Source organism: Camelus dromedarius, chromosome 31 (genome assembly GCF_036321535.1).
Source record: "Camelus dromedarius isolate mCamDro1 chromosome 31, mCamDro1.pat, whole genome shotgun sequence".
Taxonomy (NCBI): domain Eukaryota; kingdom Metazoa; phylum Chordata; class Mammalia; order Artiodactyla; family Camelidae; genus Camelus; species Camelus dromedarius.
The window spans coordinates 10,072,156-10,097,479 of record NC_087466.1 but is presented as its reverse complement, the minus strand read 5'-3'; the positions used below and the strand labels follow the sequence as shown (position 1 = coordinate 10,097,479).

Here is a 25,324-nt window from a genome sequence, read left to right as displayed (position 1 = left end):
GCAAGGGGAATTTGGATCCCCCAGAGAAACGTACCTGACACATGAAGCTGTCCTTTTCCATCTCCAAAATAGCCATAAGAGAGCTGCGGATGAAAAATACTAGACTTGGAAGGGAATCAGGTTTTTCTGATTCTTATTTTGCAAATCAACATTTTCCAAGACTTGACATTTGGAATCTAGAGCCCTCCTCTGCCCCTCTGCCCTTCCCCCATTAATTCGAAAGAACCTGGAATTTCATTCCGTTCTCTTCATTTGCTTCTAAAACCCGTAGAATTGCCTGGGAAAGTGACCTGTGACGCCCAGGAATTCTCTAGTACTTTCTCCCCCAGTACCCCCCCCCTTTTTTTTTTTTTAATGTTCTGTTGAGTTCTGTCCTTCTGAGTTGTGGGAAAACTATGGGTTTTCTGCCCTGTCCACATCATTGCTGATGGGAGCTCTATTTTCTGCTTGTCTTTTCCCCAAGGAGATGATAGAAAGTGACATTTCATCTACGATGTCAGGAATTATTCGAAACTCAGCGCAAAATCACCACCCCTCTGCACAAGAATACAGGTGAGGGCTTCAACACTAACGAACGACATACATATTTTAAGTGTTTAAAGTGTTTCTGTGCTGTTTATGGTTCCTGAAACTGCCCAAGAACTATGGTTATATTAAATCCTGTGACTTTGCAGGAGGTCTCGATTTCAAAGGTGGTCTCTCAGAGAGTGTATGGCTTGTGGCCTGGGCAGTGGGGCCACTGAAAGCCTGCACTCTTTCTTCTCCTCCAAGAGAAGCCCCTTCCCTGGGTGAGAGACTGGGCATCCGGGTGGACGTTAAGATGACAGTAGCAGATATTCCTTCTCTTCCAGTGGTCTTAAAAGCACTCCAGAAAATGCCCCCCAAGAAAGGAGAAAGGGCTTGTCCAAGGTCACACAGCAAAGAGACGCAGGAGGAGAAACAGAAGTATCCCAGGGGCCTCTCTCTCTTGAGCCAGGGAAGGCCTGATCTGATTCCCAGTGCCCCACCCCCAAGGCAAGCACCGTGTCCATGGGTTGAGGGGGCACAGCCCAGATTATGGAGTGGGGACAGGACAGGGGCTGGCCTGGGAAGAGCCGGCTGTCACCTCAGATCAGCCCTGTTTACCCAGGGGCTGTCTGGCCTCCTGGGGCTACTGCGACTCACCAGCCATGCCTTTGGGAAAGACCACAGCCTCCAATTAGAGGGAGGTGGTGGGCCTGGAGGCTGCCTTCTGAGACCCAGATGAGGTCACAAATTCAAACAAATATTTGCTGAGAGATAGCTGTGGACAGGGCTGGAACCCTAGATGTGGGCCAGGCACACAGTTGTGGGCACTGACTGGATGGCCAGCTTGGGAGGCTGCTCTGATGAGCCCCCATCGTACAGGTGAGGAAACTGAGGCTCAGAAAAGTGAAAAGGTTTTCCCAAGATCGCACAACCAAAGACCTCTGGTTTTCCTTTCTCTGCTGGAAAGGATTACATCACAGCAGGTGTAGTGACAGTAGCAAAAGGGTTAGGAGCTTGGCTCTGGAGTCAGTTAGAACCCCAGCTTCTCTGGTTGTGTGGACCTCTCTGAGCCTCAGTTTCCTCATCCATAAAATGGGGAAAGAAATAGTGCCCACTGCATAGAGTTGTTATAAAGATTCAATAACAGTTTCAACTCCGGGCAGATCCTAGGGGTCCAGCCTTTCCTATTCACATGGATTCAGGACTGTTTTCTTGTGTTAAACAGCATAAACAGAAGGCAGAATAACAAAATAACAGCAATAATAATAATAATAATGATAATGATAGCTGGTGGTTTCTTAACCCTTTAGTACCTGCCTGCCCTGTGCTGCAACCACCCATGAGAGTAGCACCTTTGTGCCCATTTGGCAGATGAGGAAATCAAGGCTCAGCCAGATTAAATGACTTTAACAAGATGATGCAGCTAGTTATGGGTACAGTGGGGACTTGAACTCTAGGCTGTCCCAACCAGAGGGTACCATGGCCACCACCCCTGTGTCTTACTGGCGAAGGTCACAGGCACTGGAACGGAGTAAGTTGCTCCACCACCTCACGGCTGTGTGACCCTGGACAAGTCACTGCCCCTCTCTGTGCCTCAGTTTCTTCACCTGAGAAACGGAGCAACGAGAGAGCCCAATTCACAGGTCAGTGGGAGGTGACTGTCAGTCCTGGGGAAGAGGGCTTTCCCATGGAAGGAAGCTTTTATGATGATGATTATGCAGCGACACCCCCACCCCTTCCGACCACTCCTGTTTTTTCCTCCAAATAATAGCCTAGGAGGAGTTTATGGGCTTCTCATTCCCCCTCCCACATCTCCAGAGAATGGCTCCGAGGACCACTCAGGCCGCTGGTGCAGCCTGGTTCCAGCCCCCATGCAGCGCTTCACGCAGCCGCCTGTGCCTCCATCCCCAGGGGCTGAGTTTGGCCGTTAACTTTCAATGGCTGTGTGCGGGGTGGGCGGGGGCTGGACGGGCAGCAGCTGGAGGCGGCAGCCCTGTCCCCAGGGAGCTGTCGGGAGTCAGTGGCCGGGCCTCAACAGCAAATTGGCAGCAGCATCCCAGCCCGCTGGGGGCCGGGGGATGGGGGCAGCCCTGACCTGGGCAACGGCTAACAGCTCCTGCTCAGCATGGGTTAGTCGGTTTTCCCTTGGCTCAGAACTAGGAGGGAATCCACTCTTCAAGGTGCTGGGAAATCATAAGAGTTATTAAGCACATACTGTGTGCCAGGCACCTGCTAACTCCTTATCTGGAGGTTGGATCCAACAGTCTCCTTTTACAGATTGGAAAACTGAGGCTCCCCCGGGCCATGCAGCTCGTTGGTTATCCTTACAGATCCTCATGCCAAGTGTTCACTCCTGAAACCTGCAGCTCCTCCTCTAAAAGAGGAGGTGACTTTGGGCAAAATCCTTTCCCTCTCTGGACAGTGGTTTTCTCATCAGTGAGCCACAGTGCCGGGCACACGGTAAATACTTAATAAATACTCATTGGATGGATGGATAGACAAATGTCACTTGAGAAATAGCACGTCCACAGAAACTCAGGGAAGCTTCACACTCCAGTGATGACAAAATCCTGTCCTGTGGACCAGGGGAGGCAGATCACCTGCCTTTTCTCTTAAGCTTCTGAGTGCACAGAGTATAGGAATGGTTTAACTCCCATTTCAGAGTGGCTCTACCCATTATAACCTCCTTGCTGGTGGGGGGCTTCATCTGGCAGGGGCAATGACCACCTCAACATCTTTACAACCCTTTAGGGTGTTCAGGGTGGCCAGAACAGGTCCTCAGGCTACTGATGGGCAAGGAATGAGAGGCAGCCTTTCTGGGGTGCAGCCGTCCTCTGGGATCTTGTGTCTCCACCTCCAGAAACATGCACAGAGCACGAGCACGCACACCAAGTCCCAAGCCAAGTTCTAGGAAGGAAAGATTCTCTTCCAAATTCCTAATCAAATCATTTCACGTTACACTCACTCTTGGCTCATCTGGGGATTTCTGAGCTTGCTAAAATGGCATTTGATTTGCTTTTTCCTGTAAACAGTTACAAAAGATATGTTCGCTAAATAAACAGCTCCGTGAAATGCTTAATCCCTTTTGTGTAAAGGTTGGACCAGAAACTAAAACAGTTTGTGATGATATAACAAGTTTTTACTAACCCCATCTGGAGACGGCAGGTAAAACCTCCTGGTTATAATCACGATGGATGTGCCTCTGCACCACTGGGATGGTGATCTGACACCACTCCCTGCTGTGACAATATTTTCTGGGCAAAGCCCTCCTAGTGACCATGAAAAGCCAGAGGAGAGAAGAAAGAAACGAGGTTTCAATACCTGCTGGGTGCTGGGCCCTGTCTTACAGGTTATCTGATCTCATCTTCACCGCTGCCCTCTGTGGTGGGAATAATAATAATAATAATAATAATATTATTATTATTATTCCATTTTACAGATGGGAAAACTGAGGCACAGAGATGCGACTTATTCAAGGTCACACAGCTCCAAAGGGCTTAAGATAGAATTTGAACCCAAAATAGATGTTCCTTCCATGGCACAACTGCTGTATCAACTCTAAGCAACCCCCCCACACACACACCAAGACAGGAAATAAAGGGTTAAATGTGGGCTCTGGACTTAGACGGCAGGGGGAAATAAGAGCAGAGACATCCAAGGAAAATTAATGAGTGATCTTGGGAGTTTTTGCCATGTCATTCCAGGGGATGGAAAGACTGGGAAATGCTGGACTGGTCTAGGAGGGCTTCCTGGGGGAGGCGGTGTCTGGGGGAGGCTGGGCAGGAAATGGATAGAGATTGGGGGATGCAAGATGGGTTGGAGCTGAACTGGGCTGGAGTCGAGGAGGATCCTTATTCCCTTTCCTACCCCAGCAGGTATGTATTAAATGCCCACAGGGTGCCAGGCCCTGTGCCAGCTGCTGAACAGAATAGAGGGCTTCCCTGCCCTTGTGCTCCTAGAACAGAAAGATTGGAAAGGTATACACGAATACCTCATTGCAAACTGTCAAAATGTTCTCCAGAAGGAACCAAAGGAAGGACCACCAGGGGTGGGGGTGGCCAAGGAGAGCCTCTCCAAGGAGGGAACTTTTTGGCTGAGACCAGAAGCATGAGAAAGAGCCAGCCATGAATAAGTGCATGGAACAACATCCTAGGCAGAAGGAACAGCATGTGTAAAGAGAACATAGAATGTCTGAGGAACTGAAAGACAGCCAGGTTTACCAGAGCAGAGGGGATGGGGAAGGAGATAGCCAAGGGCCAGTTTGTGGCAGGGAGCTAAACTCTTACAACTCGGATGGGTTTTAAGGACACTGACAGGCTCTGATGTCCCTTTTGAAAGGTGACTCTGACTGCTGGGTCTGAAATCCATTCATTCCACAAACACCTGCCTAGCACTCAAACTAAACACTGAACCATGCCCTCTAGTGGTTTACGTGCCCTGAACCCAGAGGCAGACCCTGTGATCACCTCTGTTCCACACATGAGAAAACAGGTTCAAAGGCATTCAGTCACCTGCACAGAGACCTGCAATAAGAGTGGAGCCAGGACTGGAATCCAGGTCTCCCCAGGCTTACCCGCCCAGCGATCCGCTCTCCTGGCTCATCTTCCATCCCCCCAGCAGCACAGCTGATCAATTAAGGCTATTTTTTTTTTTTAATATTTTGGAGTGGGGAGGTAATTAGGTTTATTTATTTATTTGTGTTTGGAGGAAGTACTGAGGATCAAGCCCATGACCTCGTGCATGCTAAGCATGTGCTCTGCCACTTGAGCTATACCCTCCCCACCGGCTACTGTTAACTGATATTTTCAGCCTGGTCCCCTGGCTGGTGCAGAATGGTAATCATGGAATCCAGTGGTATCTTGCTTTGCCTGGGGCTACCGCAGGGTCCCCCAACCAGTGGCCCTGTCACCATGCGCTGAGAGGCTGAGGGGTATCCCTTCCCCTCTCTGGGCCTCAACCATCCCATCTGTGAAATGGGTCTGTTAAGTAGCCACCCCACAGGCTGTCAGGAGACAAGGGAGGTCCAGACCTAAGAGGGCTGGCAGGAAGGTGGGCATGTCATGAGGCAGACCTCCCCTCCTGTGCATCCCTAGGTCAATTAGAAAGTTCTCTCCTTGGACAGAAGGAGTTTTGTCTGCCGGCCAGAACAGGGCGTGGCAGGTGGGAGTTCAGGAAGTATTTGTGGAATGAAGCAGATGCTTACTGAGTGTTGGATACTCTGTGGGTGACCCTCTCCACGGAGCCCTCTTCATGCTGAACCCATACTCCCTGGAGGATGTTCACATGAATATGAGCCCTACCATGCGATGCAGTGATGTCCCAGGTGCCCCCCCCCACCAACCAAACTATCTCCTTCAGTCCTTACAACACCCTATGAGATGGATACAGGGGTTAGCACCCCCTTTGTACACATGAGCAGACTGAGGCTCAGAGAGGCAGGTGATGGTAGACAAATCTCACAGCTTCTAAGTGGCTGGCTAGGATTCAAAGCCGGGTGTGGCAGACCCCAGAGCTTACACTTGTAACCAACTACACAGAAATGCTACAAAAAGAGGGACGCGTGAGCCCTGGGCACAGGCTTTTTCCATCTGGGATGGGAGGACCCGTGCCTTCTGATAAGCCCAGCGCCTTCAGAGCAAAACTCACAAGGGCACACAGGGAACACAGGTCAAGTGATGAGCACATAGTAGGCACTTGAAAACCGGTGACAACATTACTGCACTGATGACAGAGAGTTATCCTGATACTGATGGCCCCATGGTACCACTCACTCCCGAGCAAGGTCTGCCCCCTCTCAGACACTCCGTGCTGCGACCCCTTCCAAATGGGACCGGACCCTTCAGCATCCCACTTCCCGGCAGAGGTCGGCTGCCCACCTCTGAAGTCCCCAACCCCGGGTGGCCCTAGGGGTTGTGTGTCTTAGTGCCCCCCCGCCAGACACTGGGATGGGCTCAACCCCCTTGCATTCCAGGTGGGGAAATTGGGCCCAGGGGAGGTGCTGGGGCAGGTACCTGGGGCCGCTGCTGGGAGGCTGCTGAGGCGAATTCACCTGGCTTGGCCTCACCTTTCCTACCTGTGAAAGGGGGCGATGATGCCCCATAGGGGTGTGCATGTGTTTTTTAACATGGAAAAGATGGATGTAACAGAGCTGTGGAAAGAAGTCCTTCCTGTGTGGGTGGGGAGTAGTGGGTGAACTCTTTTATTCAGAAGACCCTGGCATGCTCCCTAGGTCTTTTTCTTTTCGTTTTGCCCCCAAAGCTCTCCATTGACTAATGAGGACCCCCTGCTGGTGACAAATCCCCCACCTGGTTTGAGACGGATGCCTCCTCAGGGCTCCTAAAGGGAACTAATAGTTGAACCTGTTTTTTCAGCAGAAAACTAGGTGCTTCATTTGACCTCATGCTTAAGTGAACTCTTACATTCTCCTCAGCCCCCCACGGGTAGGTGCTATTATTATTCCCATTTTATACATGGGGAAACTGAGGCCCAGGGCAGCAGACAGTCACACAGCCAGGAAGAGTTCAGGCCCAGGCCCGCCTGCCTTGGGGCTCACACCTGCTCCTCCCCAGAGTGCTACTCTGCCTTCCTAGAGCCCTCGGGCCAGGAGGGCCCTGAGCGAACTTCTCCTCTCCCACGACTGCTTTATAGATGGGGAAACTGAGGCCTGAAGAGGGAAGGGGCTTGTCCAAGATGATAGAACTTTGGAAATGCAACCGGGTGTTTAACTGCAGACAGCTCCCAGGAGTTACAGGGTCTTTGTATCCAAAGGGATCTTGGAGGTTGCTTAAGCTCATCTTTCATCCAACAGGGGCCAGACAGGTCTTCCCTTGGCTCCCACTTGAATGCTCCCAGGACAGAGAGCTCACTACCTCATGAGATGCCTTAGTATGTGGCTCCCATTTTTACAGAGCCCTTCCCCCCAACTTCCTCGCTGGTGCGGGGTGGGGTGGACGACTCTTTTATAACAAAATCTAATAAAACTTAACCTTCCATGAAATCAGCCCCTAAAATGTCCAAATCCAAATCAAACACCCAGTTGTTTTTACCTTGCCTTGTTTCTAGCAAGGGTCTCATGATTCTACTCCAAGCTACTTGGGACTCTTCAGAAAAGCTCAGGAAGTGCTCAAGGTCTCCTGCAGACGCCCAGGCTCTGTGGGTGGCCGGCCTCCCCGGAGCCATAATGTCTGGAGCTGCCTTAGGGGCCTTGTCAGTGTCCTACTTGGCCATCAGGAAATGGAGATGAGTTACTCAGACCAAGCATGTTAATAAAACCTGAGTGCACTATAAAAAAAAAAAAGGCAAGGTAAAAACACTGCAGATTTGTCCATCAAGATTAAAGAATGTTCCAGAACACTGCCACCTCATAGAATGTTCCATGATGTTGGAAGTGTTCCCCATCTGTGCCATCCAGTACTGCAGCCACTGGTCACATGTGGCCGCCGAGCACTTGAAATGTGTCTGGCATGATGAAACTGAATCTATAATTTTACTGAATTTAAATTTCAGTAGCCACATGTGGCTTCCTATTGGCCAGCACAGTGTCAGGATTTTCTAGAACTCACAGAACAGAGTTCTTCAACCATTCCCTGCAAGGCAGGGAGAGAGGATGGTGGGGCTGAAATCAACCCAGTCTAGATGGGCCTGTTTCTCCCTGGCCTCAGTGTCCCCATCTGCCAAATGGGATGGCAGTAATGGTAACATCCCTACCTGATCAGGCTCTTGCGAGGATGCCACAAGATCAGTCATGTTACCCACTTCAGTTCAGGGCGGGGTGCACCCCAGGGACTCACTCACCCCAAACTGTGTCCACAGGCTGTAATGAAATTCAATTTTATTTAACTAAAAAATTAAATAAAATTAAGCTGGGCCTTTCACCTCCTACCTAGGTGCCAGGGCAGTGGGGGTGGGGCATCTGGATAGCCAGATCTGTTTGCTCACTTGTCCAATCCATGAGTATTTATTGAGCACCCACTGTATGCCTGGCCCATTTTGATGGGCCCTGGGAGTACCGCTCGTCCCTCAGAGGGTGGGTGTGAGGTTCCTGCTTCAGCATCAGGCTCTCCTGAGGCCGCCTGCAACCAGCAGTGGACTCAGACCCTGTCCTAGCCTCCTCCCCACCAGACCTGGGGGTGAAGCCCCTGACCTCTCTGGGGACATCAGCCAAGTCCAGGAGAAGGTGGAGGCTGGTGGCCCACTAGGGTGCTCCCTGGGCCTCAGAGAAATGGGGGTGCAGGTGGGGGGATGCTGACAGATCCAGAGAAGGAGAAAGAAAGGCATCCTTTGTGAAAGAATGCAAGGTACGCAGGTGCAGAGGAAGGCACGATAGAGGTGTGCTGGAGGAGGTGGGAACAACCCCAGGGCCCGGCATGGGCTATGCCCATGTCAAAGCATGGTCACCTGAGCTGGCTGAAGGGTGGGGCGGGGGCCATGGCTCCCCAGCACTGGGCCGAGGGGAGCCTGGGTTAACTGCTTTCATCCCCTGAAAGCCTGACTCAGTGGCTCTGAGCATCCATCCCTGCTGGTGGGGACAAAGAGATGATGGATATATGAGTGTGTGGGTTGAAGACGTGTCTGGGGGAGGTTAGGGAGCCCTGGGTGCCACGTCAGAGAGAGAAGGGGCAGAGGGGGAGGATGGACGTTCACTAAGAGCCTCTTATGAGTGCTTTGCCTCTGCCACTGTTACCCCACTCGGCAGATGCGGAGACAGGCTCAGGGAGGTTTGGAAGCACATCTGATGTCAGAGCCCAGAGCTTCAGTGTACTTCTGGTCCCCTGAGAACCTGACTAATACTATCATTAATATTAACATTAACGATAGCGAAGTCAGAAATGGTTCCAAGGCTTGATACGCAATAATACATTTAATCCTCACAATATCCTATGGGATAGGAACTCTTATTTATCCCCATTGTACAGATCAAAAACTGAGGCCCAGAGAGGTTAAGTCAGTAGCCCAAGGACACACAGGGAAGTGAAAATCAGGATTAGAACCAGAGCCCACGCGCTTTTGTTTTTTTGTTTTGTTTTGTTTGTCTGCTTGTTTGTTTAGGGGAGGGAGGTAATTAGGTTTACTTATTTATGAAAAAAAATTTTTAATGGAGGTACTGGGGATTGAACCCAGGACCTTGTGCATGCTAAGCACATGCTCTACTACTGAGCTACACCCTCCCCCTAAAGAGCCCACGCTCTGAACCAGTGGGTGTACTGCCTTTCAGATTCTCCCACCACCAGAGAGACTGAGGATTGACAAGCCCCTCTTCCTACGATTCGGGGGCGCTGGTGGGGCCCTCACCTTAAGAAACTTGCCAGTAGGGCCTCATCCTCACTCCTCCCTGTGGCCTCAGTGTCAGGCAGAGCAGCAAGGGCAGTGTGGAGCTACAGCAGTTTACTGGGCAGGAGTGGGGCTCGCATCACCAGATGCTGGGAGGTCGGCGGGCTGTGGGATGAGGAGGGCTGGGTGGGGCCGGCCAGGCTCCCCGACGGCAGGCAGCACACCAGGCCCTGCCCCTCAGCCTCACCCCATGGTCTCCCTGGGCCCGAGGGGACAGATGGCATCCACCAGGCCTGGCCCGTGGCTGTCACTCGTCCAGATGAGTTATGAGCGGGTCGAATGGGCGGCAGCTGGGGGGGGGGGGCTGTAAAAACAATTGCATGGAGACCCCAGGACAATAGGAACCACGTGCCACGGGGGCAACAGTCGTTTGTCACACAATGGGCCACCAGGGGACAGCAGCCAGGCCAACTGCTGCCACCAACACGGGCCGGCTGGGTTTTCAAATCATCTCCAGGCCCTGTTTTCCTACGAGGCAGCCAATCGCTGGGGCAGCCAGGCCGTCACCTGATGCCAGCTTGGTGGGCTGAGGGCCCAGGCCCTGCGACAACCCAGCAGCGGGAGCCATGGCAACGCTAATTGTGGCCCTAAAACACAGGGAAAGAGAGCGGGCGAGATGGGAAGGAGAGGGGAAGAGAGACGGAGGAAGAGGAGGAGAGGGAACACCGGCTGGGGCAGCCATGCAGGTGGCAGGAGGGGGTAGAGGCGGATGCCCCCACAGGGTCCACTGTCACGTGCGGGAGAAAAGCCACAGGCTGCATCTCTCACCCCGGCTCTACTTGGACCCAGGATGCCTATTTCTGAAACTTGGAGTTTAAAATTCGGACAGTGGGCCTCTGGGCATCAGACCAGAAAGTGTGTGGCCAGCAGGGCCTCATCTGGCCCCGGGTGGCAGGCGTGATGGGCCTGGCGTGGGCTCCTGACAGTTCTGCTGCCACCTTACAACGTGGACGAGATGCTGCTGGGCGTGTGGTGAGCATGACTTCAAGGGTGCTGGGGTGCCACAGTTACCCCAAATTGGGGTACCTGCCTGGAATCCTTGATGGGCACTTTGTCTTTCCATAGAAAGCGATGTTTTCGCTAATGAATGGGTTGAGGGGTGGTGAACGTGGATCCTAACTGGACCCTCTAGGGTCTGCCTGGGATCACGGTGAAGAGTTCAGGCATCGGGCCACATGGCCCGGCTTCCAGCCCCACCACTTCCTGTTCCTTGGGTGAGTGACTCTGAGCCTCAGTTTCCCCATCAGTGAAATGGGAATAATAGCACCTGCCCCCTCAGGTGACTGGGTGTGTTCAATGAGTTAATACCCGTGAAGGAATTGATACAGTGCTGGCACATAGTAAGTGCTCAACAAACCTTAGTGTTGAGTATTGGGGGATGGGAACCAAGTACAATATGTTAAGTGAATAAATGAAGGGAAGATTTGAGGATGGGCGAGCTGGCTGCTCAAGGGAAATCCCTGGGGATGGGCAGCTTGGAAGATTAGAATGGCTTGGGGAGGGGAGAGACCAAGGGGGTGATTCCAGAGGTAGGGGAGCCCCCCACAGGGGCTGGCCCGAGCTCCCCGCCCCACCCAAGCTCCTGCTCCTCCCTGCAGACTCCTGGCCTCCACCGGCGATGACGACCTTCCTGGGGACCTGCAGTCACTGTCATGGCTCACGGCCGTGGACGTGCCACGACTGCAGCAGATGGCGAGCGGCCGCGTGGACCTGGGAGGCCCCAGTGCACCGCACACGCACCCAGGTAGGCTCAGAGGCAAGGCGGGTGGCGTGAGGGTGGTGCTGGGGAAGGGTGACACCCAGCACTGACAACCACTGCTGTGTGGCCCTGGCCAGGTTACTCCCTCTCCATCTCTGGGCCTGTTTCTCCTTCTGTAAAATGGGACTCCTGCCTTCCTCAGAGGGATGTGTTCATTCATTTGCTCACTGCTGTGTGTCAGGCCCAATGTGCGCTCAGGTGTCAGTGAACAAAAAAGACAGACCCTCCCCCTTCCCTGGGACACCCCGAACCCCTAGAGCAGTCGGCAAACTACAGTCCCCAGAACCATGTGCAGCCGCTGGCCTGTTTTTGTCCAGCCTTTGTGTTAGGAATGCTTTTACATTTTTCAAGAGCTATGAAAAAGCAAAGAAGACAGAGATCATGTGGCTGGCAAAGCCTCAAAGATTTGCTCTCTGACTCTTCACAGATATACTTTGACTTCTTCAAAGAAAGTGCTGGGCGCAGGGCCCGGCACACAGTAGGTGCTCAATAAACGGCAGTTAGTTGCAGTCATAGCAAGAGGACTAAACGTTTAGGGACATGGAAAGTGTTGAAGAAAACCTATCACCAGAAACAAACACCGCAGTACCTTAAAAGCACCAATTGTTGAAAACAACAGGGCCCTACGGTAGAGCACAGGGAACTGTATTCAATACCTTGTAATGGCCTATAATGAAAAAGAATATGAAAAAGAATATATATATATGTATAATTGAATCACTATGCTGTACACCAGAAACCAACGCAACATTGTAAATCAACTACACTTGAATTTCTAAAAAGTACCAGTAGTTGAAAAATTAATGTCTAGGAGTATTTCTTTCACTGGACAACTTTTTCTCACCTTAAACATCAGTAGCAGGGGTCAGCAAACTTTTTCTGTAAAGGGCTGGTCAGTATTTTAGGCCTGGGAGGCCGTGTGGTCTCTGCTGAAACGATTCAGCTTGCCCCTGCAGGACAAAACCAGCCACAGACAAACAATCTGTAAATGACTGGATGTAGCTGTGTGTCAATAAAACTTTATTGACAAAAACATGCTGTGGGCTGATTTGGCCTGGTGGCCAGTAGTCTGTCCATTTCTGATCTAGAACCCCAAGGTTCTAGACCCCAAGCTTGTGACCTTGGGTGAGTGCCTTCCCCTCTGATCTGTTTCCTTATCTGCAACGAAGAGAGAACAGAACTCCCCTGATGGGGTGTTATGAGGACACCATGCAGAAAGTACCTTGCACACAGTAGGTGTTCAATAGATGGTAACTGAAATAAGGAAGCCCCTTCCTTCACTGCATCACTGCACACCTCCTGTGTACCTGTCACTCTGCCAGGGGTTGGGAGCACTGAGTCATATAAAATGTGGTCCTGGCTCTCGGGGAGCTGAGGATCTGGTCAGAGACAGAGGACGAGGCAGACAGACCCTTCAAGGCACAAAGGATGAGCCCAGGTGGCAGCCAGAACTCAGAGGAGAGCTGAAGGTCAGGGCAGGATTGTCTTGTACATCAGCTTTCTTTGATTGGTGGTGGCTGCCTAAAATCAGGCTGGTGTAAGGAGAATCTGTGATAGATCAGCAATGTCTATCCCAGGTCCAGCACAGAAGAAAGAGGTACGTATGATATTCCTGAGCTAATCCTTGGCAGAGGGGCAGGTAGGAACCCGCAGCTGGTAGGAACCCACTCTATACCAGTATACCTAGAGAAGTGATTTGCCATGCACCTACTATGTGCCTGATCCCAAGGGTGGGGGGTGGCTCCATTCTCTGGGGATGCCCAGGGACTGGGCTGTCCCTGCCCACAGACACCATTCCCCAGCCCAGGCATCTCTATGTTTCCCTCTTGCAGGTGCCTTGGCCAGGACAGCTGACCTGCATATGGGAGCTGCCCCAGGTCCCCTGCTCCACAGCCCAGCGGGCATGGCTCCCCAAGGTGTGCTGGGTCTGGGTCCCATGGCCAACCATGGAGCCAGTGTAAGTGCCACACAGGGGTCAGGGAGTGAGGGGGGTGTCCTCCAGGGCTGGGGTCTCCCCCAACCCTCTGTCTCCTCTCCCGGACCCAGCAGATGAACCAGTTCCCTGTGGGGGGCCAGCCCTCATCCAGCCTGCAGGACCCGCCACAGCTATACTCTCCCACCTCCCAATCACCGTTCCCGCTACACCCGGGTGTCCAGCAGGTACTGGGGGCTTGGAGGGGCCCTGGAATCAAAGGCAAACCCTCCTGGTTTGGGCTGGCCAGGGACCACTCTGAGTCTCAGTTTACCCACCCGGAACACGGGAATAACATTCTCCAGTAGGCCCATGTCATGGGGTTGTTCCTTCGCTTCCGCCCAGAACCCTGCAGTGGGCAGAGACAAGGTTGTCTGCTGGGGTGTAAACCCTGCATCTCGCTTTTCGAGACTGGGTGGGGGTACGGTCACTGTGAGTGACTTCTGCTCTCTCTCACTATCTCTATCTCTTCTGCCACCCTCCCCGTCCCTGCCTATGAGAAGTGCGCTCCCGTGGGCCTGTACGGCTCCCCGTTTGGTGCACGGCCTCCCTACCCCCAGCCCCGCATGGCTGTTCATTCATCTCAGGAACTGCACCCCAAACACTACCCCAAGCCCATCTATTCATACAGGTGAGGTCCAGGGGGGCCAGGACTGTGGGGGGCTGGGGGAGGAGAGGTGTGAGGGCACCTCAGACAGCTGGGTGTGGTGGCCCAGGCTTTTGGGGAGTGGGGAACCCCCAGAGGGACCCATTTTTAAGAAAAACCATCATGTGGTCTATCAACACCCAGGGTTGAGAGCCCACTCCAGACACTGAGCCTGGCACTCCACTCTGTCATTCACACGCTGTGTGGCCTTGGGGAAGTGGCTTGGCCTCTCTGAGCTTCAGTTCCCTTTGATGTAAAAAGTCATCAAAATAATAGTATTTGCACTTCATAAGGGGAGGCGGGTAAGCAATCTAGTTAAAATCTTAAGGCCCACAGACACTGATGCTGGGAAAGATTAAAAGAGGAAAAGACAAGGTTTCTCAAATCAGTACCTATGGCTGCACTCAGGATTGAGGAGAAGGGCAGAGGGTGGGAAAGACGGAGGACAGGAAAAGGTATCGAGGGCTAATACTATGAGTATGTAGGGGCTAGTACCGATGGGGTTCAGCAGGGCAGAATTCCCGGCAGAGGGGACCTTGGGCTGTCAGCCTGAGGTCACAGGCTGACCTCACACCTGGCCTGCCCCACCCCGCCTTTTGCCTCCAGCTGTCTGATCGCCATGGCCCTAAAGAACAGCAAGACAGGCAGCCTGCCCGTGAGTGAGATCTACAGCTTCATGAAGGAGCACTTCCCCTACTTCAAGGTGAGGGGGTCCCAGCCAGGGTAGGGGTGCTGGAGCTGCCCCGAACTCTCCCTGGCACTGCCAGAACCCAGGGCTGGCCCTGGGCCAAACTGGGCCACCCTTTCAGTCCTCCATAGACACCTGCAATGCGCACTCACACAGACCTGGGCCAAGAAATCCAGAAACAAAGGGGACATTTGAGCTGGGCTCTGACGGGTGAAGAGGAGTTCACCAAGTATCTCAGGGGGCCAACCTAGTTATTCAGCACAGACTCAGTAAAATATAATGATGCAAAACAGACCTGGCAAGAACCTTCACCGCTCTGAGCCTCAGTTTCCCTCTCTGTAAGATGGGGAGAATGCCCAGCCAGCTGGCAAGGTTAGTGAGGATCCACATGTAAAGGCGCTGGCAGCTCCTGGCACCTGGTTGGCCATTAGTAATGTTATCCTTGTTGGCATCAAAGAGGAAAAAGGCGACAGTGATCAGAGAGTACCAAGCTGTGGGGGGGATCCCTGGCCTGGACAGTGTCCTTAGCAGATATATTGCAGCACAGTGGTGTGTGTGTGTGTGTGTGTGTGTGTGTGTGTGTCTGAGAGAGACAGAATGAAATGAATAGGGCATGAGATGCGCAGCAGTGTCTGGTTACCTAACAACAAAGTCTGAGCATTCAAAAATGATTGGCTTTTATATCTGCAGCAACGCAGATGGACCTAGAGATTATTATACTGAGTGAAGTCAGACAGAGGAAGACAAATATCATACAATACCACTTTTATGTGGAATCTAAAAAATGATACAAATGAACTTATTTGCAAAACAGCAACAGACTCACAGACATAAAAAATATATCTAGTTACCAAAGGCGAAAGGGAGGGGGGAGAGATAAATTAGGAGTTCAGAATTAGCAGATACAAACTACTCTATATAAAATAGATAAACAACAAAGTCCTACTGTATAGCACAGAGAACTATGTTCAATATCCTGTAATAAACTATAATGGAAAATAATCTGAAAAAGTATATATATACATATATATGTGTATATATATGTATATATATGTGTGTATATATATAAATATGAACTGAATCACTATGCTGTACACCAGAAACTAACACAACATTGTAACTCAACTATACTTCACAAAAAATAGAGAAAATTGTATCAACAAGGAAAAAATGATCAGCATTTAATATACTCGACCAGTTACCCAGTATCCGAGTATCGCCATTTGCTTGCTTCCTGAGTGGGAGAGAGGGTGAGAGATCCGGCAGCCCTGGGCCTGGTCCTCGTGTGGTAACCATTGCCTGGAGCTTTAATCAGGGCGCACTCCCCTCCTCGCTATCCCCCTCCATGTGCCACAATCCCCACTGCTCTTTCTTGTCTTCCCAGCTCGAGGTTGAGCGTTGGACACTGATGTTCTCCCCCTGCCCCTCTAGGCCTGAGGCTGAGGGGGAGGGGGAAGGTTTAGAGGGACATCCCTGCAGTGGGCTTCCCATGTGCCCATTTCTCCCCATAGACAGCGCCTGACGGATGGAAGAACTCGGTGCGGCACAATCTGTCCCTGAACAAGTGCTTTGAGAAGGTGGAGAACAAGACGGGTGGCTCCTCGCGCAAGGGCTGCCTGTGGGCCCTGAACCTGGCCCGCATCGACAAGATGGAGGAGGAGATGTACAAATGGAAGAGGAAGGACCTGGCCGCCATCCACCGGAGCATGGCCAACCCCGGTGAGGCCCAGGCGCCCCGCCACACACACACACACACACACACACACACACACACCCCGCCCAGCTTTGCCTGGTGACCGTCCCCCTTCCCCACTGTGAAATACACCTCCCCTCCCCTCCCCTCCCCAGTCAGTTGAAGGGTCTGGTCAGAAACATACAAAAAGCTATTGAATCTCAGTAACAATCCTGGTTTCTTCCCTAGAAATTCCGAACGAAACAACCATGGGAAAGCCTGGCCATGTTGGTGCAGATTCCAAAAATAATAAAACAATAACACCCAGTGTGGGCTAGGATGTGGAGAAATAGGCATCATCCTGCACAATGGGTGGGAACATCAGCGGTGAAACTTCTCCAGGGCAAAGGAATCTATCAAAACCCTGCAAACTTGGTCCCCTAGTTTGGTCCACTTATTCTACTTCTGGCTGTTTATGCAGAAGACATCAAAGATTTGAGCAAAAGGTGTATGAACAAAGTTATCCATCATGAAGTTATTCTGAATAGTAAAAAATTGAAAGCAACCTAGGGGATTATTTAAATAGATATAAATGTTATACTGTGCAAGTATTAGAGATAAACTATTTTTGGAGCATAAAGAAATGATCCCAATACAGTAAGTGGAAAAAGGCAGCTTATGCATCTATATACACAGCATGATCACATTTTAAGATGCATTTATATCCACACGCATCTCTATGTATAGTGTATATATATATACATACACATATACACACACGTATAAATCTATAAATATATACACACACACCTGCACATATACTTGCATGCACACACAGACTAGAAGAAACTAAAATCTTTACTGTGAATGGAGACCACTGATAATGTTCATATTCTTCACATGACCTCTACTTTTATATTAGAATAAAATGCTGCACCTGTTTTTTTTTTTTTTAATTAAGAGATGTGAAGCAGGGGACAGACAAGTGACATATGAATGGAGAGAGAGACATGGAAGGCTGATCCCACCCAGCCTTAGGGATATTTGGCCTGGCCCTATGGCTATCTGGGTGCTTGAGGTTTGGGTCTGCGGAACAATTCAATGAGAGAAGGTGCATAACAGGATCCAGGGAGGCCCTCCACTGAGGGGGTACAGCATGATGCCCACCCCATGGAAAGCTCTGGGGTTCGACTTGAGACCCAGGGCCCATCCTGACACATACTTAGATCCTGGGCAGGCAGTTTCACCTTCTAGATTCTAAGTATCCTTGTTTCTAAAATGGGTGCAACCCAAATAGATCCTGGGAGCCTAGTGGTCCAGTCTCAAATCTGTGTTACAGTCCATGAGATACAAGCCAACCATCAAAAATAATTTAAGAGTAATTTCAGTCTTGTTTATATCCAAGAGCATGAAGGAGGATCCAATTTCTAATCCAGTGATGCTTCTTCATGTCTCTTTAGTAGCAGGGAGTGGCGAGGGCCCCATGTGTGTTAATAACTTTTGTCCCAGGCTGGTGGAATCTGTAATCTCTGTCTTATCTCCCTCTTGTAGGGCTGCTATGAGGTTTAAGTAAAGTTCTAGGTCACAGGATTGTCCTCTGAGGTGCTGTCCCAGTGAGAGGAGCCAATGTCTTCTGAGGCTCCTCTCATTCCTTAAAGTCCCTACATCATTTGTGATTTCATTACATTTCCACAACCCTATGTAGAGTGTGTGTGCCATCTTGGAGATGAAGACACTGAGGTTCAGAGAGTCCAAGAGGGCTGCTAAAATCACACAGGTAGTAACACTGGGATTTGAATCCAGGCCAGGAACTGTAGGGTGGCTTCTGCTGACTGACCTCTCCCATTTGCCTGCAGAGGAGCTGGACAAGCTGATCTCGGACCGGCCAGAAAGCTGCCGACGCCCCGGCAAGCCAGGGGAGCCTGAGGCCCCCGTGCTGACCCACGCCACCACGGTGGCCATGGCCCACAGCTGTCTGGCCGTCTCCCAGCTCCCACCCCAGCCACTGATGACCCTGTCCCTGCAGTCGGTCCCCCTGCACCACCAGGTCCAGCCCCAGGCACATCTTGCCCCAGACTCTCCTGCCCCGGCCCAGACCCCACCCCTGCATGCCCTGCCGGACCTCAGCCCCAGCCCCCTCCCCAACCCCGCCATGGGAAGGGCTCCGGTGGACTTCCTCAACATCAGCACTGACATGAACACTGAGGTGGACGCCCTGGACCCCAGCATCATGGACTTCGCTCTGCAGGGTGAGGCCGGAGGAGGGGCTGATGGGAACAGGGGGGGACAGGTAGACTGGGGGGGGGCAAGAAAGATCGAGGAGGACAAGGAAGAGGGGGACTGCCTGCATTTACCCCACAGTTCGTTCCTTCAACAAACACTTCCCAACCACCTAATCATAGCGAATTACAGCAAGCATTTAATGAGCGCTGACTGTATGCAAGGCCTTGTGCCAAGCACTTCAGAGACATCAGCCCATCTCAGCTGGCAACAGTCCCGGGAGGTCACTGCCGTTTTCTGTCCCCATTCTGCCAATGAGGAAACTGACACAAAGAGAAGTCACTGGCCTGAGGCTGCCCAGCTAGTAAGTGGCAGAGCTAAGATTTCAACCCAGGTCTCTCTGACCTCAAACTTTCAACCAGTAACTGCCTCAACTGGCACGGGCCAACCTCATGCCAGGTCACACTCTGACCCACTGCCTGCCACGTGGTCATTCTCACTACACGGGGAATGAATGAATGGATGAATGAATGGACAAGGGAAGTTAGCCTTCAGTGAAGGCTCAGGGTCCATCCATTCCCCCACACCTGTGCACCTACTATGTGCCAGCCAACGGCCAAGAAATCGTCTGCCTTCAAGGAGTTCCATGACTAGTGAGGGAAAAGGACAAGTTAGCAGGTCAGCTAGTGAGCAAGTCAGTAAGTTAGTTATGATATAGGTATGTTTGAACCACCCTGCCTCTCCCCCTGGATTATTGTGCAAATAAAACATGCCGAGGAAACCTTGGCTTTGACCGTGATGATACTGCTTAACGGGGGCTAAGTGCTTCCCACACATCCCCTTGTTTAAGTCGCTAGTTCAAGGAGGTGGAGTCTCTGATTACCTGATTTCATTCCCAGGAGCCCGAGGCTCCGAGACGGAAGTGACTTTCCCGGGGACACCCAGTGGGGAGGGAAGGGACAGGGCTGGCACTCTGGCTCCTCCACGTGGCCCTGAAACACATGACTTTAAGCCCACACTTGGTCTTTGCCTCTACCTTAAGACAAGATTTGAATTCGGGTCTGTCTGACATGAAGCCAGCTCACACACATGCTCTTTTCTTTGAAAGGGAACCTCTGGGAGGAGATGAAGGATGAGGGCTTCAGCCTGGACACGCTGGGGGCCTTCGGAGACTCCCCACTTGGCTGTGAGCTGGGGCCCTCGGGCCTGACCCCCGTCTCCGGAGGCAGCGACCAGTCCTTCCCAGACCTGCAAGTGACCGGTCTCTACGCCGCGTACTCGACCCCGGACAGCATGGCCACGTCAGCCGCCACCTCCTCCTCTCAGTACCTGGGCACCCCGGGGAACAAGCCCATAGCCCTGCTTTGAGCTGACGGCCTCGCCTGCCCCAGGACCTGGGCCCCAGAAGGACGCTCAGTAAGCCAGGTGCTCCTGGAAGAAAGGCCTCTCACCCTTCCACAGGCCTCTGGATGTTTGGTGAGGCTGCTGGCTGAACCTCACCTCCCCGGGAAGCTTCTGGAGGCTCTCCAAGTCAGAAGGACAGAGGAGAGTGGACAAGCATCCTGGCCTCCCCCATCTCCCTGACACTCCTCTGAGGGCTGGTCATGCTGAGAACAGGTTTGCTCTAGCTTTCTTCCCTGCTGGCTCCTGAAACCACCTGCAGCCCACTTTGGGACACACTGGCGCACCACAGAAACGCCCAGCGGGAAGGCCTTTAATTTATTGTTATGGGATGAAACACCTGTCTCAGCTACCAGCAGACAGGCCCTGAGGCTGGGAGTGGAGCTGCTGACTGTCAAAATTCTCTTAGACCAGAGCAGATTGACCTCTGAAACGGGCACCTGCCCCGCCGGCCTCCAGGCCCCCTTCTCCCGTAGTCTGCTAGGGTTTCCTAGAGCAAGTCCCTGGGCCACGCCGGGCACAGTGACTCTGCGTACTTTTATTTATATTTATTGGATCCCACCCACACCACCTCTTCCAACCCAGCCCGTGGCTCCTGGAACGAGATGCCGTGGTCCCTACCCGATCCAGGCAATCCTAACTCCCCAAATTATCCATCAGTCACGTCTCCAACTAGCTGTTCAGCCCTTTGCAGCTTGGGGCTGGTTTCTAGAGCAAACAAGCACTTTTGATACTGGGAAATATCCTATTTTTTAACAATTAGAGACCGAGTATTTTTGTAACTGTTCAGCCATGATTCGAATCTCTTGCCATGTGCCCCTAAGAGGGGAGGCACCAGAGTTGTGAGTTCTGGGGGCTTCAAATCAGGGTGGGAATGGAGGGATGGGGAGGGAAGTGTTGTTCTAGACTTTAAGACACTTCTGATGGTAAGAAAGTCAACTGTGAACCAGGTAACACTTGAGCCACGCAGTGACCTGGGGCTGAGGAAGCTGCGATGCTGAGTATTTATGGGCACCTGGTGGCCTGTCTCATTGCCCCATGACCTTGCTTATGTCTTTTTCCCCAAGTGGCGGGTTCTGCAGACAGTCGGGTTAGTGGGGACCTCAGTGAGCACGCTGGGAAAAGAGGCATTAACTAGGGACCATCCAGCTAAGTTGAGACAGAAAAGCTACAGCGGTGGCTAATACCACTGTCCTCTCCTGACCAGCTGGATGTCTGCTTCCTTCGCCTGCGGGTGCCCAAACCCAGAGCCAGGATTTTCTGATTAATCAACAGGGCAGCCAGCCACCTGCAAGTTTTGGCATTCAGGCCTGTCTTGAAGGACCATCTTGAATTTCTTCCTAACTGGAACTTTCTGCTGAGCATCACCATTGTGACACACAGCCCAGTGCTGCCCATCCAACCAGCACTGCTCAGATGCTTTGTGTGATGTGACCCCCGGGAGGCTGAGATATTTGGGTCATTGTTCGTGAAGACCAGTGTTGGGGCGACACCGAGACCGTGTAACTTAGTGTGGGAGGACTGTCCTCTGTCAATAAAGGCTGAACGGCAGCTCTGTGGCTCAGAGGGTGGGGTGAATGGGGCTAAAGGACGACAGTGCCACCCACGCACCCCTCACAGCAGAGACCCCATTTACAGATGGGGAAACCGAGGCCCAGAGAGGCGACCCTGAAGCCAGGTCTTCTGATGCCAGGTTCCCATTGTGCCAGACACTGGGAGGACTTTGTCATTATTGGCAAAATAAGCATGACCGCCTGTCACTGTCCCTTGGTGCCAGGCTCTGGATGGGCATTTGCTCAGGTAGGGATGTGAACCCCACTTATTGCTCAGAAGGCGGAGGCTCAGAGAGGTGGGGCAGGACCCGGGGTCCAGGGGAGAGGCAGGACCGAGTCCGTGTGTGCCAGGCTCCAGAGCCCGAGCTCAGCGATGCTCCTTGGAGCTGCCCTTTGGTGCCCGCCTGGGTCAGAGCAGGGAGCAAGGTGGGAGGAGGTGCACCGTTTTCAGCACCAGGCCCTGCGACTCACAGGTGTAAATTAGCTCCTACAATCCTCATTACAACCCTAAGAGGCGTGGCTTGGTGGTTATTACACCCATTTTACAGATGGAGAAACCGAGGCTCAAAGGACTAAAGGAGGCGACTTGCCACCCAAGATAACAGCGAAAGGGTGTATTAATAAGGAGTCTGTTGAACTCTTAAGCCCACCCAGGAAGGAGCTTGCAGCCTCACTGGGGAGACCAGAATCACACACATGTGACGCTTAGCAAGTAAGGAAGGCCGGAGCTGATGGGGCTGGGGGTGGTATCAGGAAGTGTTGAACGCGGCCCCAACTATAGGAGAACAGGCAGGCGGCAAGGAGCGGGTGCCTGCAGTGGCCCTGGGCTGCCTTTCTCTCCTCAGCACCCCTCTTCCTCAGCTTGGCTCCAGGTGACCCTGTGACTCAGGCCTGGCCAATGAGTGCATCGAACCCCCAGTGACTGGTTGGGGTTGGGGGGGAAAGTGACCCAGGCCATGTTGGTCACAGCCGATGAGCAACACCCGGGGGCTCTGTAGACGCTGAGAGCAGGGGTGCTAAGCGGGGAGGGCGGTGCCTCAGAGGTGGCATCACCACGTGGAGAGGGCTGGGGTTCTCTTTCTGGAGTCTGACATCCATTCCTGACCACAGGCAAGTAGGACCAGGTACACAGAGTCAGGCCAAAATGCCAAGGTCACAGGCTCTGGGTAAAAGCCCTGGCCACAGCCAGAGCCCCACCAGTGCAGGGACCACGCCGACACCAGAAGCAAGCATGGGAGAGAGACCGGAGCAATCAGGCTTCCTTGACGGTCTCTCTGCAGTTGGCCAAGTAACGGGAGAAAAATTCTCCTTGCCACTTTGAGCACCTGCCATGTGCATCACGGAGTTAAACGCTCACCCGGCAGCCTCTCCCTGAAACAGCACAACCGCCCACCCAGCCAGGGGGATGGGCCCATTTACCAGATGAGAAAACTGAGCTCTCAGATCGTGATCATGCAGGTTTTCTCCTGCCTCTGGGAGAAATCACCCGAAGTCTAACAACAAAACAAGCAAAACCAGCCAACGAGTACAGGGGGCTTAGTCCACACGCTCTGTGCACCACGACACAGTATATCTTATTTCTTCTCCCTACTTCCCATGGGGTAAAGCTGTCAGCCCCTGTGGTGGGCAGAATAATGGCCCCCGAAGGCAGCCATGTCCTAATCCCCAGCACCTGTGACTTTCTGTTACCTGGCAACAGTAATTAAGGAATTAACGTTGCTAATCAGCTCCCCTTAAGACCAGGAGAGCATCCTGGATGAGCCAGGTGGGCCCAATGTCATCACAGCCTCCTGATAAGAAAAGAGGGAGGTTGGTGTCAGCTCTGAAGACAGAATGTGGCCTCTAAAAACAAGAAAATGGATTCTCCCTTAGACTTTCCAGAAAAACTGAAGCCCTGCCAGCATCCTGGTTTTAGCCCAGTGAGACCTATTTCAGACTTCTGACCTTCTGAACTGTGAGAGAATAAACCTGTGTTGTCTTAAAGCCATTGAGTTTGTGCTCATTATTACAGCAGCCACAAAAAAAAACCAAACACATCCCCACTTCACAGAGAAGGAAACAGGCTGAGAGACGGAGTAGGTTACCTGCGAGGAGGAAGGCGTAGAGATGGACTTCAGCAGGGTTCTGCTTCCCCAGTCGATTGTCAGTCTCAGAGAGCTGGCTGACATTGTCCGCTTGCTGGTTTTAAAAGGAGCAAAGCTCTGATTTTGCACAGCTGGGATTTAACCCCGGGTCAGCAGCAATCCTGGCCCATTCCATGGCCCCACACTGCCTGGTGTAGTGTTTGCTCCTGAAGATGGTGGAGGTTTAGGGGAAGGGGTAAGACGTAAGGTCAGAAGTAGGAGATGAGGTGGTGCCTCTGTACGATGCTGGCTGTACCGACAACGTTCTTCCTCTGGGTACAACACTGAACCTCCCATCTCAGTATCACAGCCCCCCGAGTCCAGGGGCAGCAGGACAAAGTTCAAACTGGCAGCTGACACTTGGGAAACTGCATTGGAAGAAGGGAAGGGAGGCAGGGCAACCAGAACAGGACCAGCAGAGTGAGCGACAGACACGGGAGGCGGAGGAATTAGGAATTTAGAGGCTCCCCAGGTAGGGGCCAGAGGGAGTCTGGCATATCCTGTCCACAAGGTTTGAGGGATGCAAGTAAAAAGGGTCAATGTCTATTGCGTTAAAATTACTTCTAGGCTCCACCCAACAGGATGAGTATCATAAAAAAAAAAAAAAAAAGAGAGAGAGAGACAGAGAGAGACAGAAAACAGCACATGTTAATGAGGATGTGAAAAAACCAGAACCCTTGTGCCCTGATGGAATGTAAAATGGTGCAGCCCCAAGGGAATGGGGACTGTTCTCCAAAAACGTATACACAGAACTGCCATATGATCAAGCAACTGCACCTCAGGGTTTATTTTTCGCTTGTTTTGTTTTGTTTTTGGCGGGGGGGGGGGCAGGTAATTAGGTTTACGTATTTATTTTTAGAGGAGGTGCCGGGGATTGAACCCAGGACCTCGAGCATGCTAAGCATGCGCTCTACTGCTTGAGCTGCACCCTCCCTCCTCCTACCTCGCGGTTTATACCCAAACAAAAAAGTGAAAGCAGAGACGTGAACAGATACTTGTACATCCAGGCTCATAGCAGCACGATTCACAGCAGCCAAAAAGGGGGAGGCAACCCACGTGCCCATCGATGGATGATGGATAAACGAAATGTCTAGACATAACAGCGGAATACTCTTCAGCCTCAAAAAGGGAGGAAATTCTCACACGTGCTACAACATAGATGAACCTTTAGGATACTAAACTAAGTGAAATAACCCAGTCACAAAAAGACAACTACTGTATGATTCTACTTCAGCAGGACACCTGGAGTAGCCAAATTCGTAGAGACAGAAAGCAGCTGGCAGCTGCCAAGGACTCAGGGGCGGGGATGAGGAGTCAGTGTTTAAAGGGGACAGGGTTTCAGTCTGAGGTGAAGAAAATGTTCTGGAGACGGACGGTGATGAGGGTTGCGCAACTATGTGAATACTGAATCTGTTAAACTGTGCACTTGTGATTGGTTAAAATGGTAAATTTT

The 25,324-nt window shown here is 52.0% G+C and overlaps 1 protein-coding gene across 1 annotated transcript; it reads left to right on the top strand.

Moving 5' to 3' along the window:
* The first annotated feature begins 466 nt into the window (after positions 1-466).
* On the top strand, positions 467-20,162 carry FOXN4 (forkhead box N4). Its single transcript, XM_064481143.1, has 9 exons — positions 467-552; positions 11,436-11,581; positions 13,429-13,553; positions 13,643-13,756; positions 14,072-14,199; positions 14,821-14,917; positions 16,414-16,621; positions 18,431-18,823; positions 19,903-20,162. The coding sequence occupies exons 1-9, from the start codon at positions 467-469 to the stop codon at positions 20,160-20,162; spliced, it is 1,557 nt and encodes a 518-aa protein (XP_064337213.1).
* The last annotated feature ends 5,162 nt before the right edge of the window (positions 20,163-25,324 follow it).

Excerpts from the sequence above, each read along its gene's own strand:
- FOXN4 (XM_064481143.1), top strand. The coding sequence starts at position 467 with ATGATAGAAAGTGACATTTCATCTACGATGTCAGGAATTATTCGAAAC. Across the intron at positions 13,757-14,071 it reads TACACCCGGGTGTCCAGCAG|TGCGCTCCCGTGGGCCTGTA; the intron begins GTACTGGGGGCT and ends GCCTATGAGAAG. Across the intron at positions 16,622-18,430 it reads CCGGAGCATGGCCAACCCCG|AGGAGCTGGACAAGCTGATC; the intron begins GTGAGGCCCAGG and ends ATTTGCCTGCAG.